This window comes from Haliotis asinina, chromosome 9 (assembly GCF_037392515.1).
Source record: "Haliotis asinina isolate JCU_RB_2024 chromosome 9, JCU_Hal_asi_v2, whole genome shotgun sequence".
NCBI lineage: Eukaryota > Metazoa > Mollusca > Gastropoda > Lepetellida > Haliotidae > Haliotis > Haliotis asinina.
Genome location: NC_090288.1, coordinates 35429103 through 35448517, shown reverse-complemented (window position 1 = coordinate 35448517; position 19415 = coordinate 35429103). Strand labels below are relative to the sequence as shown.

The window sequence follows — 19415 nt, the reverse complement described above, 5'->3', positions numbered from 1 at the left end:
AAAAATTCTGGGATCCACTAACAATACAGAATCTATTCCACATATCCCTATATTAATGTTCTGTTCTGGAAACAATGTTACCCATCTGCATGTCTTCAAATCAACATTTCAGATGGAGCCCAGAACAATGGATAATTACTGAATGAGGCAGTCCAGACTTGCCATGTCACTCAAGAATTGAGAAAGATCACAATCAGTTTTCTCAGTATTCTGCTGAGACCGAAGACACTTACTACTTTATTATTTCCTGTTATTGGTGGCCTGGATGCTTACAAAATGGTGTCCCCCACACAGGAGATTGATTGATCATCATTAGGCTTTTGGATGTCCTCAGCACCAGTTAGTTTTCACATGAATTTTGACAATAACCTTTAAGTATGGGCATAGTGATGTGGTTGCATACTAACATTCTCCACATGTATTCTTCACACAGAGGGCACCTTACCTCGCAATACAGAAAACAATACTCTCACTATGGGACAGTAAGGGGACAACACTTTTTACCTAGTAAAAAAAATGTCAAATGCAGAAATGCAAAACCAATGTATAAAATCTCCAAGGTGAAAAAAGAACACTAAAAAATTCACTACAGTGGAAGCTGTCAAAACCGGCATCTGTCTAATCCAGCAAGTTGTCAACACCGGCACAAAATCCAAGTCCCTCCCATGGCTTGTACATCTATCATCAGCTCTGCAATCCGGCACATTGTCTAAAATGGATTATTTCCCCAGTCCCAATGAGTGCTGGATTAGACAGTTTCCACTGTATATTTAAACCAGTGATATTGATTCCTAGAGTCAGTAATTGTGTGAGCTGCCAGTGCAACAGTGATTGCAACTCAAATACTTTAACAGATTAACTATAATTGAAGCATTAAGGTACGCGCTCTTGGCTACAGTATTCCAGTTCTGGTATGTCACAGTGGGTGTACTTACTGTAGAAGGAATGTTCCATCTGATACAGGTCTCACACCTTTACCACTGTTTTCAAAACCAGAGCAGTGTGGTCACAAACCCATAAACTGAAATACCCAAGGGACTGAACTCATTGCATTGAGGCACCTCAGATGAGTGAATGAGTTAGATTTACCCCTTCAGTAAAATTCCAGCAATATTTTGGCAGTCTGTAAATAACTGAGACTGGGACAGACAATCCAGTGATCAACAGCATGAACATCAATGTAACAACTGGGGTGTGATGACGTGTGTCTACCAAATCAGTGAATCTTGCCTCTCAACACAAGCATGGGTTACTGAAGCCCAACTCTACTTTGGATCTTCGCAGGTCCTCTACCAATGACAGGGACAACCCACAGGTGACATGATAAGTATCACTTTAATTAATACTGTTAGCTACATAACTCTTTACTTCAATGTCAGAAAACCCTATAAAACACTGAAGATCAAAGACCATCCCACCTTCACAAACATTTTCAAAGCTGAATCCATGATTAATCATCGATGACAAGCACTGAAACTGCTGAAAACATCCATCCCTGACTGGGAAGCAGGGTCAAGGACATCCATGACATTTAGGCAAACAGAATTTTAGTCTAGTCTAGACAGGCATCATTTCAAACCCATACCCCTAGAATATGATACTGCAGAGAGCTGAGTGGGTTAGATGGCTGCCTTTGTGTGCTGGCAATTATGTGCCTGACTCTGAGAGTTTGGGGGGCAGCTCAACCCCATAAAGTACTAGAATTTGTAGTTTACTGAAAAAGTATAATAACAAATATAACATACGTTAACAGAACATGACAAGGACCAATAACTTGAATGCCTCAGTTCTAAAAACTGAAAATGTGACACAGTCATGTCACCAGGCTTGACCCTAAAACACTCTTTCCAACCCACAACAGTCAACACCAAAGCAGTGATGACTATGATGTTAAATTCCTTCCTAGGACGATTGTGAAACCTACAGCTACAAAAAGCTTTGGCACGATAACGAACCCTTTAATTCCTCCGGCCACAAAGAGTAACCATCCTCCAACTATTGATCAGAATATGTTAAATGGTGGTCACCATCAATCTCTGTCGTTAATGCATTAAATGGAAATGCTCAGAAAATATTTTCACATACTCAATGGCAAAATGACCTGTCATCAGATAAATTTAACTGTGAACAGACTGATCAGTACTGATCAGTACTTCATTTAAAATCATACTTGGGATATTGTTTCAAATCTTATTTTGAATGTCATTTTAATTGTATTTTAGACATTGTTTTAAATGATATTGGGATAAAAAAAATAGTAGTGAGTGAGCAATGGTGGCAAAATATTTTAAATCTTTAGTGGGGAGAAAGACAATTATCCATGACTTTGACAAAGAAAACTGTCATAGATAAATATTTATTGTTTACAATATGATTTTAAATGTCTAAATTATTTGAAAGTAAACACAGTTCATCATAAGCCATAAAAGAATTTTAAACATGAGAGTATATGTTCACAAAGAAACCTTACCGCTAAGGAGATCATAATTCCCATAGTTTGACACAGACTTACAAAAGTATTAGCACTAAGATCATTTTATGCATGTGCTCTAAAAAGTGTGCTATAATATTTGAAGACCAGGAAAGTGCTTGTCATAAGAGGCGACTAACGGAATCAGCTGCTCAGACTTGCTAACTTAGTTGAGATGCCATCGTATCCCAATTGCACTTTTGCTCATAGTGTAGATCACAGGACTGTCTGGTCTCGAAATCAATTAGCTTTACAGGCCACTCACTGCCATCAGCCAAACCAAGCTATTATATATGGACATACTAAGTTGGATTTTACAAAATACTGAAGTTGGAACTCTTCAGGACTCACAGTGAGCTGAGACCTCTTTACATAATAACAAAGGCTGACAGCAGCAAATGTTCTCTTCATGGCACAGGGAGGAACAATGAATTCCATTACTGTAAGTTCACGTATATGTGGGTAACAGGGCAAAATTCTCCTTGAGATCTCCTATAGTCAGAACATTTTGAAAATAATTATACTGCTATTACATATTCTGTTTAGAAGGGACGTCATGTGGAGATGGCAAATGATTTTTAAAAAATAGGACCTTTGTGTGTTGAAATAACGTCTGAACTGCAGCTGAACTGGAATAATATTGAAGACTGTAGATAAGCCAATCTGTGAAATCGGGGCATGACTAAAACTTGGATTTGAATAGTCAGTCGTACAGACCCTGAAGCAAATATTTCAAAGAAAGCCAATGCAAGTCTAGAAAATGTGGCTCATCTAGATTCCCCTAGCTTCTGAAAATGAAAGAAGCCTCAGGGCTCCATTTCATTATATTATAGTTTTTTAGTATGAACTTTTTTCAGTAAAATATGTTCATTTCAGAGACTCGTTGTTAGTCTTGGATTTGAATTAATGATGATATGTTTCTAGTACAACTCTTCACAAACTGAAGTGTCCCATCTTGGAGTGAGTGAGTATTATTTTACGCTGCTTTTAGCAATATTTCAGCAGTATCACGATGGCAGGCACCGGAAATGTCAGCTCTGGCTTTTCACATTGTACCTATGTGGGAAATTGAACCCGGGTCATCATGAAGAGCTTTAACCACTAGGCTACTCCACCGTCCCTTGACCAACTGAGCCACTGATGCACTTTCTATATCAATAACACCTGTGAAGGTCTGGGTTAGAAAACTGGCCTACAGCAGTCCATGCTTGTGAAATAAGAGACAACTAACATGATCAGGTGGTCAGGTTTGCTGGTTGACATATATCATCGTATCCCATTGAATTCTAGATCGATGCTCATGCTTACTGAAGATCAATTCTAGCCAGGATCTTCACAAGTGAGTCTGCTACAAAGCCTGTCAGACAGAACAAACTGGTTTGAGAACCGAGAATGAGACATTTACATTTTAACACCCATCCTCATTTCTGGACCCTTCAGAAAATATTCATACAACACATGAAGAAAGAGTGTTTACTCACTGCAACTGAAATAGTTCTGGTGGCCTCATGGTGGCCCATAAATAATCAAATCTGGCTTACACGAACCAATATGCAAAGATTCTGTTTCCTCATCCCTTGTCTCTGATGTACTACAGCTTTTCTTGTGTCAGTCTCTTACGCGAATGTAACTCTTGGATCCTGTAACACTTCTCCAAAATCCATTCCGTTGTGATGCATTTTCAATGTTCAAGATCCTTCTTTATGGTCCTTTCATGGTCTTTCATAACTGATAATTGATCGTCTACCAAGGCAGAGATTGATTTTAAGAGCTCGGAATTGATCTTGGAGAAAATCCTATTTGATCTTGATTTTTTAACCAAAATTTTCCTTTGATCTGTTAATAATTACATGTTCTCAAGGAAAATACAACCTGAAAGGTTCTAATCATTCCTGCAATATGATTATTAAACTGTCTTACTGGAATGGTAAGATCATGTTCTGGATTTTCCAGAAAATTCAGAAAAATAGCTGCATCTTAATTCTTGTAGAAATCCTGCTGGAACAAACTAGATGATATTTAATCAACAACTAAAATCCGAGCTCCTTTCCCAGTACAGGCACATCAACCCCTAGTTTATTTAAGCTGGAAAAGAGCATACTATTTTCCAACAATGCCATGAGGTGGTGTGATAGCCTAGTGGTTAAAACAATTGCTCATCATTCATTTGGGAATCAAACCCAGGCCTTCAGTGTAACCAACATATACAGTAACCACTATACTACTCAACCATCTTATCAGCATGCAGGCTAATCTCTACTCAAAACATTAACATGACAAAGCCCCTGGTACAAATAATAACTAACATATACACAATGCCCTCAACACAATAGCATATTCCTAAAAACACCTCAGAAGATCATCCAGGCTTTGGGATACCATAATCAGTCTTCAGGAAACCATTAGTCATTATGGCTTGCGGTAGATGACTTATAACGGCTAATTTCTACTTTGTGAGTGACAAGATTTGCTCTGATTATGCTAGCAATACCTTGCAGGTCAAGACATTAACTGTGCTCCTAACAAAGATGCCTTTATTACTTGCTAGTATCCCACAAAGGTTGCTTTACAGCTACTTCGGTTGTCACTGATTAGCGTGATTCACAGATACAGGTCAATGTTTGAAATAATCAATAAATAATTGCGTTTTTTATGCAACCATTTGCTGGCTTGAGTGATTGAAACAAGCAATTCCTATTACTGCTGATGGGGATAATGGCTACATCTTCGTCTATGGGGTAGACAGCGTATGGATACAAATCTTGGATTCTCAATGAGTTACAGGACAAAGTGAGTGAGTTTAGGACCACACCATTTTTAGCAATATTCCAGCAATATCATGGCAGGAACCAGGAATGAGTTTCACACATTGTACCAACGTACAACCATTAGGCTACGACACCACCCTCAACTGAATAAAGACAGCAACCAAATCCATTTTTGAGCACAGTGTAAAAATTAAGTTGAACATTGATAGACATCGAGTTTAACAACACATGAAAAGTACATCTTTTTGTCAGTAAACAAGAGAAACAATCACAGCAGAGAAGAGAAGAGAACATTCTTTTTATGCATATTACTCAAAACAAGTTATAGAAGACACTTTTTTTCTTCATTTGCCAATTAAAGTTATGCTCTCATGGCACTAGTTGTTTTTTTTTAGATGGCTTCAATAAATCTCATGGCATATTAAACTGATTCCTACAACCATGAAAACACTAAGACAGGAAACAGCCCAAGCAGAATCTCAAAAATGGTGAACATTTTAAAATAATTAAGCATTTTTTCACTAAATACCTAATTGGTACACTCATACTCTACATGATATTTATTCAACGCATGTGTCAAACTGCTGCATATGAAGAACAACCCTTGCTAAGAAATATTTTGTTGAAATGAAGGAAAGATATTCAGTCTGCCCAAGGCTAGTCCCTGAGATGGCCCTCAGGTTCCTGGACAGTTGATGGCCAGCCACAATGAAAGTGAGTCACCGAGTGTCACAAATTGAAAATGGCACTGATGGATCCATGACAGCATTATATTTGACAGAGTAAATTGATGAAAATAGGGCCGAAAAACACAAATCCACCAAAGAAATCAAACCAAACGTTACTTTGAATTTGTACTGTTGTAAAGAAACTGAAAAGTACAAATTATCATTAAGACTCAAGCCTAGAAAAATAGTCTGCCATGCATATGACGGTGTAAAGAGTGAGTGAGTGAGTGAGTGAGTGAGTGAGTTTTAATGTCTGGAATATATTAAAGACGGATGTGAACCAGGTCTGAAAAATTTATTGCTACTATAAAAGCAACAACCCCATTTAAAGCAATAACAAACCTAAGTCTAAATCTGTATTCCAAACCTGTGACCACAGGATTCTGACTCACCAAAGGGATGTAACTCTACATAACGAATTTCCTAGATGTCAGTAAAATAGTACACTACTCCACAAACTCCATTAGTTGATATATATGTTCTAAATGAATTGTATCTCTCATATGAGCAGTCCTATCTAACAACTGATTCACTGCCTCATAACACTAACTCTCAAGAATCTGTTAACATTATTTGAATGTACCACTGTTGATCAAGCAACAATGAAACCTGTTCTTGTGAAAGAGTGAGTGGGTCAGTTTAGTTTTGCACACTTTTCAGCAATATTCCAGCAATATCATGTCATAAAATGGGCTTCAGACATTGCACTAACATATAGTCTCTGAAAACATATAATTTTGGCAGTAACATGTAAACCCATTTAAACTGAAAAGGAGCCCCACTTAGATGAGAAATTCAGAACCTGGGGTAATGTAGATTTTCTTCATTTAGGGCTTTAGCATTGCAGGAGCAGCTAGGCAGTGGGGAAATAATGTGGCTTACAGACATGTGGCTGTGAGACAGACTAATTGTACCCCTGTGGGTAATCGCACCAGGACCTTCAGCAGGACCAGCAAACACTTTAACCACTAGGCTACCCCACTACTACTTCTAAAGACAGAAAAGCTGAAGTCAAGCACGAAGGACAAGGAGTCCTTGTAACATGCCAAATGTTTAAGATTTAAGGGTTCTCGGATTCAAATACCATGGCCGACCCCATGGACCCAGTTTTATTTAGAACACTTCAGTCATGAATAATCTGTCGTCAAACGAATGTATCAATACCAGAGTTTACTCTAGCATTAATCCTCAAATACCTATTCCCTCGTGAATAGTTAACATGCTCAAATGTCAACAAAGCTCGGCACTGAAATACTCTGTTCCACACCACTGGTTCCAAACAGTTCACATGTACAGCATACCATTACTGAGGTAGTCCTGGTCTAAATCACGCTGGTTATGTCACCTATGACATAGATACCTCCAACAATATAACAAAATAACACCAGCTATTTTTCTTCTGAATGCATTAACTTCATATGAACTGGGTGTGGTCAAAAAGCATACCCCGTCACCAATTTCTGTCGGTTTAGATATTTTAAGCAGGTCTCTTCTATTTCATCAGCAAATTTATTTTTATAAGGAATAGACACATGTTAACATAAAACTAAAAAAAAAAGTTTAAACTACACATTAATTTTTTTTAATTTCAAAATGAAAAGAAAAGTTAAAAACGAAATAAAACGGAATGCAGCTTCGTTTTTTTTTCCATTTGCAATTAATGTACATGCATGATTGCTCGTAAAGGTTGAAGTTACATGTCTGACATGACTCTTGCACAGATGGCAACACATTTATACAATCAAATCTGAAATTTCTAGTTGATTAAAAAAAAAAACATTCCACCTACCAAGCACCTTTACTGCAAAAGAATGGTAACTAATGAAAGAAACTACCTGGCACTACAATCAAAATGAAATATTGACACATACAAATTTATGTGCAAGCAACACGGCTAACTAACGATCCTGTCTGCCCCAGTTAAAAGCATGTTGCTTGTCAGAATACATCTGGCTGTAGCCTGTTAAACCACTGTCTCCTTTTCCTGACAAAGTAAAAGGTTTAGAGCCAACTGTGTACCTGAGAGATTATCAGTTTTCAACCAGGAAGTCAAAGGAAAGTGGCCAGGAACTACATAGAAAAAATCAAAGACTTTTTTCAGAAGGAACTATTCACAAAGATTATTCTTTTGGTCCTGATGAAACTCTCAAGATGTTTAAGCAGGAATAACTTCTGTCTCTTAGAAAATGTCTGGAAGGGTGAAATAAAATTGTTTGTCTCAGGGCAAGATATCTATCAAAGTCTACACATCAGGACCCAGGCTACCGGTTAGTCTCTGAATATATATAAGCTTCTTAGCAACATATAAACCCATTTAAATTGAAAGGGAGCCCTATGGAGGACCAGAGATTCAGAATCTGAGGAAATCAAGACTTGCTTCATTTAGAGCTTTAGTATTGCAGGGGAGGCTCGGAAGTAGGGGAAATAAGTACAGATGGCGACTGAGAGACCTGGTGGCCTGGAGGTCATCTTGACCTGAAGGCTACTTAACTGGAGGTCTATAGTGCATAGACAGTAAATTTCAACTTCAGTATCATATTTTGAGGGAATGTGTAGAAAACAGTACACTGGTCTGCTCTGAAGTTAGGTTTGTTACTGAGCAATACAATTTGTCAAGAAATACCTGTCTCAATAGGTGGGCCGGGATAGGATACACAAAACATAAATTGCAGACTTTTGAAAGTAGGTGAGGTTCTGGGGCTTTTGAGATTTGTTCCAACAGTACCTCTATCTCAGGACTCTTTAGCATATGATTTTTCATATTTAGGTTACAGCTAGGAGCACTGGACATTTATGCTTAATTTTGTATTTTTACTACATATCCTAAACATTAAACATCAGGCATAGCCAGGGTGTCTGGCAAAACTGGAAACTTTGCATACTGCTTCAGGTTGCAATGGTCAAACCACCTCTCTTTCAATCGAACATTACTTGGCCTGGCGGGTGTGTGTGCCAAATAGGCATTATGTCAGAAAAAGCATGTTAAATTTCCAAATCATTATCGTCCTTATTTTCATGGACCTAATGGGGTAAGAATATACTACAACAGATTGAGTTAGTCATGATAATGAAGTTTACATCCATAAAACATCCCCCCTTATTTTATCAGGGACTTAAAATGACATTCAAAGGAAAAACAGAACTTTAATAATAGCTATTTTATACACAACATGCACACAGTATAGACAAGAAACAAATATGTAATAAAAGCTGGAAACCATCCATCACAAAAAAATGTGAAAATTTAAACATATTGCAAGGCAAATGTAAACTGGTATTAGGCATGACAAAGTTACTCACAACCAAACTCATAAAAAGATTATTAGCAATTCTAATCAGTTCAATATTACTATGATTATTAATTATGGAACAAATGAATTAATTTCAACTTAATCAACAAATGTTGCTGAATTGCTACACACATGGAGCAACAACAGTCTTTCTACTCCCTTCACATCTTGATAAAACGTCTATGATGAAATACTGTAAAGTTCTGGACGACAGCTTTTATACAACAAACTGAAATACCTGATAGATATATTGTGGAATCAAATCAAAGAAATTGGACTTAAACATGATGAAGACACATTATCAGTTTGGATGAGTTTTTCACATGCTGATGACATACTGTTCCCCTAACATGCCTCAATTCCCAAACCAATACAACCTTTTCATGACAAGAACGTATCCATTCCTAGGAGCAGGCATCAGATTTCAAGAAGTGCACACAACAATTTCATTTCAAGTTTGCCCAGACAGAAAATATGCCACACCAAAATAAATAAAATCTAATGCTGGAGCAATACTAACAGAAGGCGTGTCCAGAAACTGTCCCATATCCTTGTGATCAGAGCGATGCAGTGTTAGATTTTAGGAAGTTGATGCAACTTGCACCAGGTTCACAGTGAAATGAAACCCAAGTTAGACAAAACCAGGTTGATCTGTCATCTTTCTTGTCTTGTCTTCTCTCACAGTCCCTGAACCATATTATTTTCCCAACTGCCTTGCCCTCTCTGCAATGCTAAAGTCTAAGTAAAGCAAGTCTAGATTTCCTTGGTTTCTGAATCTCTGCTCTCCCTCTGGCTACTTTTCAATTTAAATATGTTTTGTTACTATCAAAATCTTGTATATTCAGAGACTAAGCGTTAGTCTATAGTCTCTGAAAACTTATCGAAATAGAAATCTAGGCTGCACTGCTGCCTGTGTCAGGTTAATTAACTGTGTTCTGCTGGAAAACTCATCTGATAAATGCACACCTAATCTTGGAGGACCCTAAACTGAAGGAAGTCAATGAAATCATGACAGACTGGAAATACTAGGGACTAGTATCAGTACAAAGGCATGTATTCATAGATCATCTTTGTGTGGACATGCAAACTTAGGCAGATTTAATTTTGAAAATCTTTCACATGCAGCTGTATCATGTGGACATAAATATTAGGTTGCATTTTTTCCGTATTCGGTTGCACCTTCGCATATTCCGAAAGGCTTAGCCAAGCCCTCCAATGCAAAACACATTTTCAGCATGATGTTTTACTGTTTGACAAATCATGAATGGCCAGGAAGTTCAGTTTACTGAGCAGTGATGGACACAAGCCAGCAAGTTCAGTATACTGAGCAGTCATGGACACAAGCCAGCAAGTTCAGTATACTGAACAGTGATGGACACAAGCCAGGAAGTTCAGTATATTGAGCAGTGATAGACACAAGCCATCTGGCAATTGCCACGTAAGGTCATCTTAGCGCTAAGTCAACTGATGCAATAAGAATGGTGCAACTGTGAACATAGTCAGTAGTCCAGATAAATTACTGGGGCTGTGTATTGGTAAATACACTGTACTGCAATATACTGTGATTCAGGTACCAGTATTGTGATGCATATTGAACACATTTTACAGAAATAAAGCTCATACAGAAAATAGTAATATATAATAAAAAAGAGCCCTCAGACTTTCATTTTCAGATGTGGAAATCTAGACTTGCCACATTTTCTAGAGTTGCATGGGCTTTCTTTTAGATATTTGCTTCAGGGTCTGTATGACTGACTAACCATCAGATTAAAATGACATTCAACCATCCCATGTCATACGAGGAACTCTTCAGACCTTAGCTTCCCCAGCTGTCATTTTCAGAACAAGTACTGACATGAAAACATCATGTCTTGCTCATGATATTGTCCCCATTACTAAGTGCATTGTTCGATCAGTAAACGGTGTACAAATATAAGTAAAAACTTACCTATAAGTGATAGAATGACCAGTACAATCATACTGACTAGGCTGTTCTCTTCCTTTGCTGAAACATCAACCAAAATTATATCATTAATACTAGTGAACAACCAACAAACAACCAGTCTACCAACAACAATAATCCATTTGAATTTGTATTTAACCTGTACTTCAGGCATTAGCACACTCTTTGCTTTTAAACACAAGTCATTAAAGCCTACTCATAAACATATTCTCAAAAATTATCAGCCGCTCAAGAAAATATGTATATGGCCATTCAGTTTGATAAGCAAGGACTTATCAAAGACTGGAAAGAATGTTCTTTAAAACCATTTTTTTCAAACTCAAGGTATTTAAATATTCCATTCAATGAAAAACTACACATCAAAGGCATCGTCTAGTTTTTTGGTCTTGCTATCAGTGAAATATAAGTTGGCTTTATATAAGCAATAACATTACTTATCGCTGCAACAACATCACTTGGCAAATTTTTAATTCCAATTTTTTATTTTTTACTGACATTCGCTTCAGATTTTAGGCAAATATTGACCTGAGAGTAGGTCTAGATAAATAATTGTTATCTCAAAATAGCATTTATATTATAAAATGATGAAGTCTTCACAAAATCAATAGCAACATGTGAGAACTTGTCCCTATTCCCTGTGGATAAATGGCTCTGCAATGATTAGAAATTTAGACATACTCCTCACAATATTTTAAAATCATGCTAACAGCATCCAAAATATTTCAACAGATTTCCAAGCTTAACTACAAAACTACATATATGTTCCTTAATCTAAATCTAACACTTACTAACAGATGCCAAAGACACCGGGTTGTTAGGATCACATTAAAATGGCATAGATTGATGCTCATGCTGTTGATCACAGGATTGTATGGTCTATCCTCCATTATTTACAGACAGTCATATAAGTGGAATATATCTAAAAGCGACATTAAACAAACCCATCCACTCAATACTGAGCCTATCCATGTTACAGAACCTGTAGTCCTGGTTTTCTGATGGATTCTTAACAACCACTGATTCTGTCATTAGCCTCCAGTCTGCTGAATTTCTCATACACATCATACCCAGTGTTGAGTCATTTCAATATCAGGTGCTGTGAAAATGCTTTTGATTGCTAACACCTGAACATTCACTAGAAAAAGGAAAAACCATTTTACATAACTATTCCTCTTATAAAATACATACTAATATTAACTTTAGCCAGATATTTTCCAACATACCAGGATTAAGACCAAATCAAACATAACATTCACCAAGTCCTTTGAATTACATGACTGAACATAGAATGGGTTTCAGACTGGTCTGACAGTAATGCTGTGAACTTCAAAGGCATCACTATATTACAACAGTACAGTAAGAATCAAAATCAGGTGGTAGAGCACCATCTATTTGACACATTGTCTCCAGATTTGCTCATGGATCAATCATGAAATCCGTATGGACAATGGATAACATATAGACCTGTTCTAGATCTTCAGATTACTTGACCATTCAATGCATAATATTTGGGGGCTCCTGAGATTTGCATCTTTTAACACGATACTGGGCTCTGTTTCACAAAGTTATAATAGGGCTGCTGACTGTCATATCTCCTATACTGTAACAAAGACTTATGACAGTCAGAGCAGAATGATAGCGTTGTGAAACAGGCCCAGGATCTGTGTATTCCCATGTGTTAGCAGAGTTGAAATGGAAATTCATGCCACAAAAGCCAATCCTACCATACCATTTAAGATGTTTTAAACTGTAAGTTCATAACATATCTGTTAGGCAACATCACAATATCAACACCACCAGGAGCCGGCGCCAACCACTTGCATGTAACTAGCCAGAGGTGATTCTGGATGAGAAGCTAGTGACAAGTAAGAGAAAACAACTAGTCCCTCTATATATTTACTAGCCTCAGACCAGCGACCTTTTTTGTTCCTTTCTACCATGCACGAATTCTGTAACATTTACACCATAAACCATATACTAAAAAGATTATATTTCATTGATGCTCAGATGACAAAGATGTAAACCAAACCAGCACAGCATACTCAAAAACATCAGTCATTTGCAATAAGGCTGAAAGGCATGGCATGGTGGTTGAAAAGATTTTCAGACATAAGTTCATCCAGGATTAAAAATGGCATTTTTTACATCGAACTACTATGTAAAACTGCAGACTCAGCTGTACTTGTCATAATCCCCATCCCACGCATAAACACCAGCCTTTGAGTAGGTGTATATAGATCCCTGTAGCACTCCAAGCTGTCACTTCTAATACCTTATGTACTGCGTTCAATCAGCATTGTGTCCACATAAACTGTGCAAGGCCAGGTGTCTCAGCTCATAGATGACAGTTGCATGAACTCAAAACTGGACAAACTGGTTGCGTAATCAGTATTACCCAATTAGCATAAGCTAGGAAGGTGATTGGCATGTTGTACAGTTGTAAATTGCAAAGAATTCAAATCAATTACTTTTTACAATCACTGACATGTCTGCAACCACACACAAAACCTTGAGGGAGATTTTATACATTGTAACCAAAACTGTGTATGTAATGTCCGAAACTGGAAACAATCATAAGAAGGAATGCCATGATACTTCAATGTATCAAGTTTTCCTCAGACGATACCATTATCAATACAAAATGGTATCGATATTTAGTTTTTGAAAGTATTGTTTAAATATGTTTATGCATCGTTTACATTTTGCAATGGTATCATGTTTTTTGATGGTATGAAAGTTATAAATGATTATTCTTCATTCACTAAGAAGAGAAATTTGAACTTTTTAATCTGTGAGAATGAAAAATGTTGACCTTTTCATGGACATTAATTAAATATGAAATATCTATGCTCAGAATATAACTAAATTTACACTTTAATGCCAAGTGAAGTAGTATCATAATACGTATCGAAACATGACATAAGTATCGTGATACATATCAAGTCAAGAAACTTTTGCATCATGACATCTCTAATCACAAGAGTCTTCTGAAGTATTCTTCATCATGAGAAATCTAAGTAGATTCTAACTATATATCCTTCAAAAATGAAGATTTCAACTTAATGGATGACAACTTCTTGTTTATGCAATGTTTCAATGTCAATACACCAGAGCTCCAGATAATTTTTCGAGCAACTGGGTATTTACTCCCATGTCTGTTTAAGTATGAGTACTTGTATTTTTTTAGGAGTAACTAGCATTTTGTATACACCCACTAGTTAAAAGAACAGAGTACTTTTACTAAGAGTTTCTTATCCTTATTGGGTACTCAACTCTTCCAAATATATAAATATAGATGCATCTCAATTTTTAATATTTGTCATATTGCCAAACAGTCATTTCTAAATACTTGACATTCTTATGCATTTTTTGTACTCCCAAATTTGTAATTTATTGAGTAAATGTAACTTTTATTGAGTAAACTATGCAAATACACACCTTATCTGGAGCTCTGATACACAGTATGTTATGACAGCAGATTAACATTACAAAAGCGTGTAATTAAATAACAAGTGGTACATAATTGGATGAGACCATTTCAGAGGCAAAAACAATGACTATGTCATCCATGAAGTTATATGCTTCACTCCTGACTCAGCAACACGCATTATATATCCTTCATAAAATATGATTTGGTATGTGTATGAATGTGTGTAAATAAATGTGTCTGGTTAATATTAGCAATAAGAATGACAGCGACTGTGTACCAGAGTCTTCACTTACATTCTTACTCTATGGTAAATTCAACAATGATTACAAATGATTCCATACGTCCTGTAATCACAATAATAAGCAGATAGAGATAAGAACCTGCAAACCAATATTTGACACAGTTTGTTAGTAATCTCTATAATCCTCTCACAACCTTGTGAGCCTGCACACTCACATGACTGAATTGTATTTTCTGCCCTCTACTGCTGTGTCTTTATCTAAGAAGCTACACAATTTCTGATTTGTTTCACTGCATCTGAACCGTGTTTCTTCTCTTCTACTGAATCAAAAATACACTCTGTGACAGAATTGATGGATCTGGTATATAATGTTGCATTTTCAACATCCAAGTTGGTTGTTTTTATGCCACACTCAGCAATGTTCCAGCGATATGACAGTCATTCTCTTCCCACAGAGGTTACTCCTGTCATTTCTTCCTACTTAACCTCTGTTCTAATACGGCCGTATTTCCCGCAGCAATATTCCAGCGATATGACAGTCATTCTCTTTCCACAGAGGTTACTCCTGTCATATCTTCCTACTTAACCTCTGTTCTAATATGGCCATATTTCCCGCAGATCGCGAAATCCCCTTGCGGCAAAAACTCGCAGCAGGAATTATCTCCCTTGTTACTATCCAATCAGAACATGCGTTAAATAGACTTAGCTCCAATATATGGTGGCCCCCATTTGGTTGGTTCAGCAACATGTGAAGGAAAGATTCGGTATTTCTTGTTTAACCGAAAATCAGCAACTGGCAATACAGAGTGCAGGCATCAATCGCCATGATATGTTTGTAGAAACAAAAACTGGTCGTGGCAAGTTTTCCCGATGCATTCGGAAATTACCGATCTTGCGAATGATCACTATTGGAACAATGTCTCTGATTGCACAACTAAATCTGAACGCCTCCAATCGCGAGTCTTGAACACTTGCACCATGAAAGGGCAGTATTAGAACAGAGGTTAGGAAGATATGAGGTTAGGTTAGGAAGATATGACAGGAGTAACCTCTGTGGGAAGAGAATGTATGACAGTGAGCTGTGAATAATCTGGACCAGACAATCCAGTGATCAATTACATACGCATTAATTCATACAATTAGGATATGATGATGTGTCATTGAGTCTGACCATCCGATTTCGTTAGTTGGTTCTTACTACAATGGTTACTAAAGACCAATTCTTACCCAGATCTTCATGGGTTTGACTTCCAGGAAGTTGGTTCAGATACATATGGAAACACCCATTTTACACCCACATTGCGAGTCACTAGTCGTGTATTACATGTACATGGTCTAAACCACTGGTCGTGGTTTCATACAAGCATTAAACCAGCAAGACTTGCACGTTGTTAGCATTTGACCATGAATTATATGCAGAGATCACCCATCAATACAGATGGTGAGCATTTATTCTGATATGTAAATTGTATATTGGTAGTCAACATGTAATGTCCAGTTACCTGACCACTATTACTTTCATGAATCTACCTTGGCACCCACTCTAGGTTTCATGAAGCCCTTTTCTGGTGACCCCACCACGATATTACTGGAACACTGCTAAAGGCGACATAAACGATTTGGAGATTTAACATCTACTCTACATACTGAGTAAGATTGGTGTACGATTTAAAACATATACCACAACCCTTACAAAAAACAGTTTACAAATATATATGCACATCATGATGTTTACACGTGGATAAAGTAAGCATTAATTTTAAACAAACATAGAAAGGAATGTGAGTATAGTCATGAGGAAACATGAGCAATAGCAGCTTGTGATGCAACCACAGGATATATTGTTCAAAACTTGATAGCCAATTTGGGTAATTTCATGGCATAAATATGTGCATTTTTCAAAATCACAATGAAAAGATTCAAATTGTATATGACTTAACAGAATGGCTTTGGAGATGTCTCAGGGTCTAAATAATAAATGCACCAACAAAATATTTTTGGAACAGGCATAAACAGCTAAGCACCATCATGATCATCATCATGTATCTCTGACCAAAAGACATAATGTACTTGTTTTCATTGTAGTTAAAATTATATTCCCACAGAACAATTTTTAAAATGAGAAAAGGATTGTTGCATAGTTGCAAATATTAACACTTATAGAAAGAAAAGGTTCTAAAAAGATCCAATTACCATGAATGCGGCTTACTCATACAGTATTTTTCACATTTTGTGAACATTAATTAATGGTAAGAAACAATAATTGTCAACATATTACCACTTAGTCAGAATTCATCTTGTGAAGATGTACGAAAAAGACACCTTCAGCATGTTTAAATTGGAAATGCCTTAGTATTTCAAACATGCATCAGGAAAAGACTGTGAGAAAAATGTAATGATGTATAAAAAAAAAAAACTATTCTCAGTGCTTGAACATGACACACAGGTTTTTCCACCGTAAAGATATGCAGTGCATGTCTGTATACATACACGTGCTCAGGAAGGAATAAACAATGAATGATACCACAGACACATGTCAGTTGTCAGTTGAATGTCAAGCCATCTGGTATAAATGTCGGTTTCAGTTCGACCAAGTCTAACGTAAATATTTCACCACAAGGGAATGCATACACTCTAGGTAACGAAGAATCTGAAATATACTGCCTACGGTGAATTATCGCAGCTGAAATACTGCACGATCTTCAAAATACATAGCTGACATTCACAGATAAAATGATTATGTGAACGAAGAGAGACCCAATTTACCGTTACCATTGAAAAATTCTGACCCCGATTACGTTTCACTTGCGTGTTCATGAGAACATATGCATCATGAAAGGTTTTACTTTCAAGGTGTGTACTTACAAGAGGGATATTATCAGTATTTCTTCAATAATTACATCACTATCATGTTATCAATTTCATTCACATATATTCGTCCGGATCCGCCATCTTCCTCAGCTTCAACACTTCCGGTCACGTGAGTACCCGGTGCCCTTTGTCAATGCTGCGCCTCTCATTCCCATAGACTGATTCAACGTTGTAGATGTTCAAATGACGGAAGTATAAATGCTTGTCTACGTGGTAACCCAATAACATTATTCTGAACATTGAATAGATCTGAAATAATATAATAATGATATGAAATAAATCTTATCCGAAAATTCTGTATATCAAGTGAGCTGTTTATTTAACCATACTTATTTCAGATTTATCACTCACGTTGTTCTATGATGATGGGTACGCCCAAAATCTGACAAGACGACACGTTATTGGAGCAATTTCAGAGGATAACATATTCAGTTCAGACGGTTAAAAACCAACAGATAAAAATTTCCTATTTCAATTTTAAAAAATAGCACGTTTCAGTGGATACCATATTTATTATACATGTCTCACCATTTCTGTTGGGTATATAAATGTCTACCATTATACGGCTGGCAATGTATTAATATTTTATTCAATTTAAAGTTTGGACTTTAGTCAGAAAAAAATATTTGCAAATATTACGGATAAGAAAACAGAAAATATTTCATTAAAGTGTCGGTGACTGTAAAATGCTAGTGTACCACTAAAGAAATAAACACAACTTTCATCGCATTTAAAGCACACATCACAACACGCAAATAAGAACGCATGGGAAGTAAGATCAATATATAGATCAAAATACAGAGTATATCGCTTCATTAAAAGATTCATCCAAATATTTTCTGCGCGCCAGGTAACTGAAAACATGTCCTTAATTGCGCATAGTGCTTTTCATGTTGTGTTTCACTCTCACGGACGATGTTTTAACCACAGTTAACATACAACCTGTAAAATGTATTATGCAGGCTACATTATAAATCGAACAGATATTTACCTTAAGTTTACCTTAACATACATGCGTATGTATATAGCCGATTAAGATAGACAAGTATGGGTGAAAACTCCGTAATTTTGCAAACTATTTTGTCTCTTTGAACAAAAGCGATTTTACTGTCAAACGAAAAGTTTTGAACTGATTATTGATCTCAATCGTGAAGTATTAATGGTGCACTAGTGCAAGGGAAGTAATTGTAAGTCAGAGTGCGAGAAGCGTATTAAAATATAACCATGCCCCTGGACGAAGCGCCGCAGTTGCCCTCATCCAAAGTTTGAAAAAAGAAACTGTCGTGATTCACTTGGCATTTCTTTCTGTGAATTAATTGATTGTCATATTTGGCTTTGCAGTCTGTCCAAAACTGTATCTGACACGCTAAAATTCGATAGGTTGGGTGAAGGGTTTGAAAAACGATCCGGAGATGAACTTTAACCATCCAACCATTCAACCAATCAACGACCGAGCGGGTGTTTATGTGAGGGTGTGATGATGATTTTCAGGAATATAAAATTGATATCAAGCCATCGCCACCATCATTATAAGAATTTAAGAATATAAGAATAAAAAGAATAAGAAGAGTCTTCAACAACAACTGCTGCATCACCGTCATCATCACCACCACCATAAGCATGATCATCTCACATAATGTTGCATTCGTAACTA

General features: G+C 36.7%; 1 protein-coding gene across 3 annotated transcripts in view; it reads right to left on the bottom strand.

The window, feature by feature from the left end:
* Positions 1 to 17872, bottom strand: part of LOC137295958 (tyrosine-protein phosphatase 99A-like) — an 86067-nt gene extending 68195 nt beyond the window's left edge. For 2 of the 3 annotated variants that reach the window (XM_067827556.1, XM_067827558.1), the window contains exons 1-2: positions 17756 to 17849; positions 11205 to 11261 (exon numbers count right to left, since the gene is read on the bottom strand). In XM_067827556.1, the coding sequence (XP_067683657.1) occupies positions 11205 to 11235 (31 nt within the window). In that variant the 5' untranslated portion in view covers positions 11236 to 11261; positions 17756 to 17849. Of the gene's footprint in view, positions 1 to 11204; positions 11262 to 17755 lie in introns of all 3 variants that reach the window. The other variant, XM_067827559.1, reaches the window with a different exon arrangement.
* Positions 17873 to 19415: the final 1543 nt, after the last annotated feature.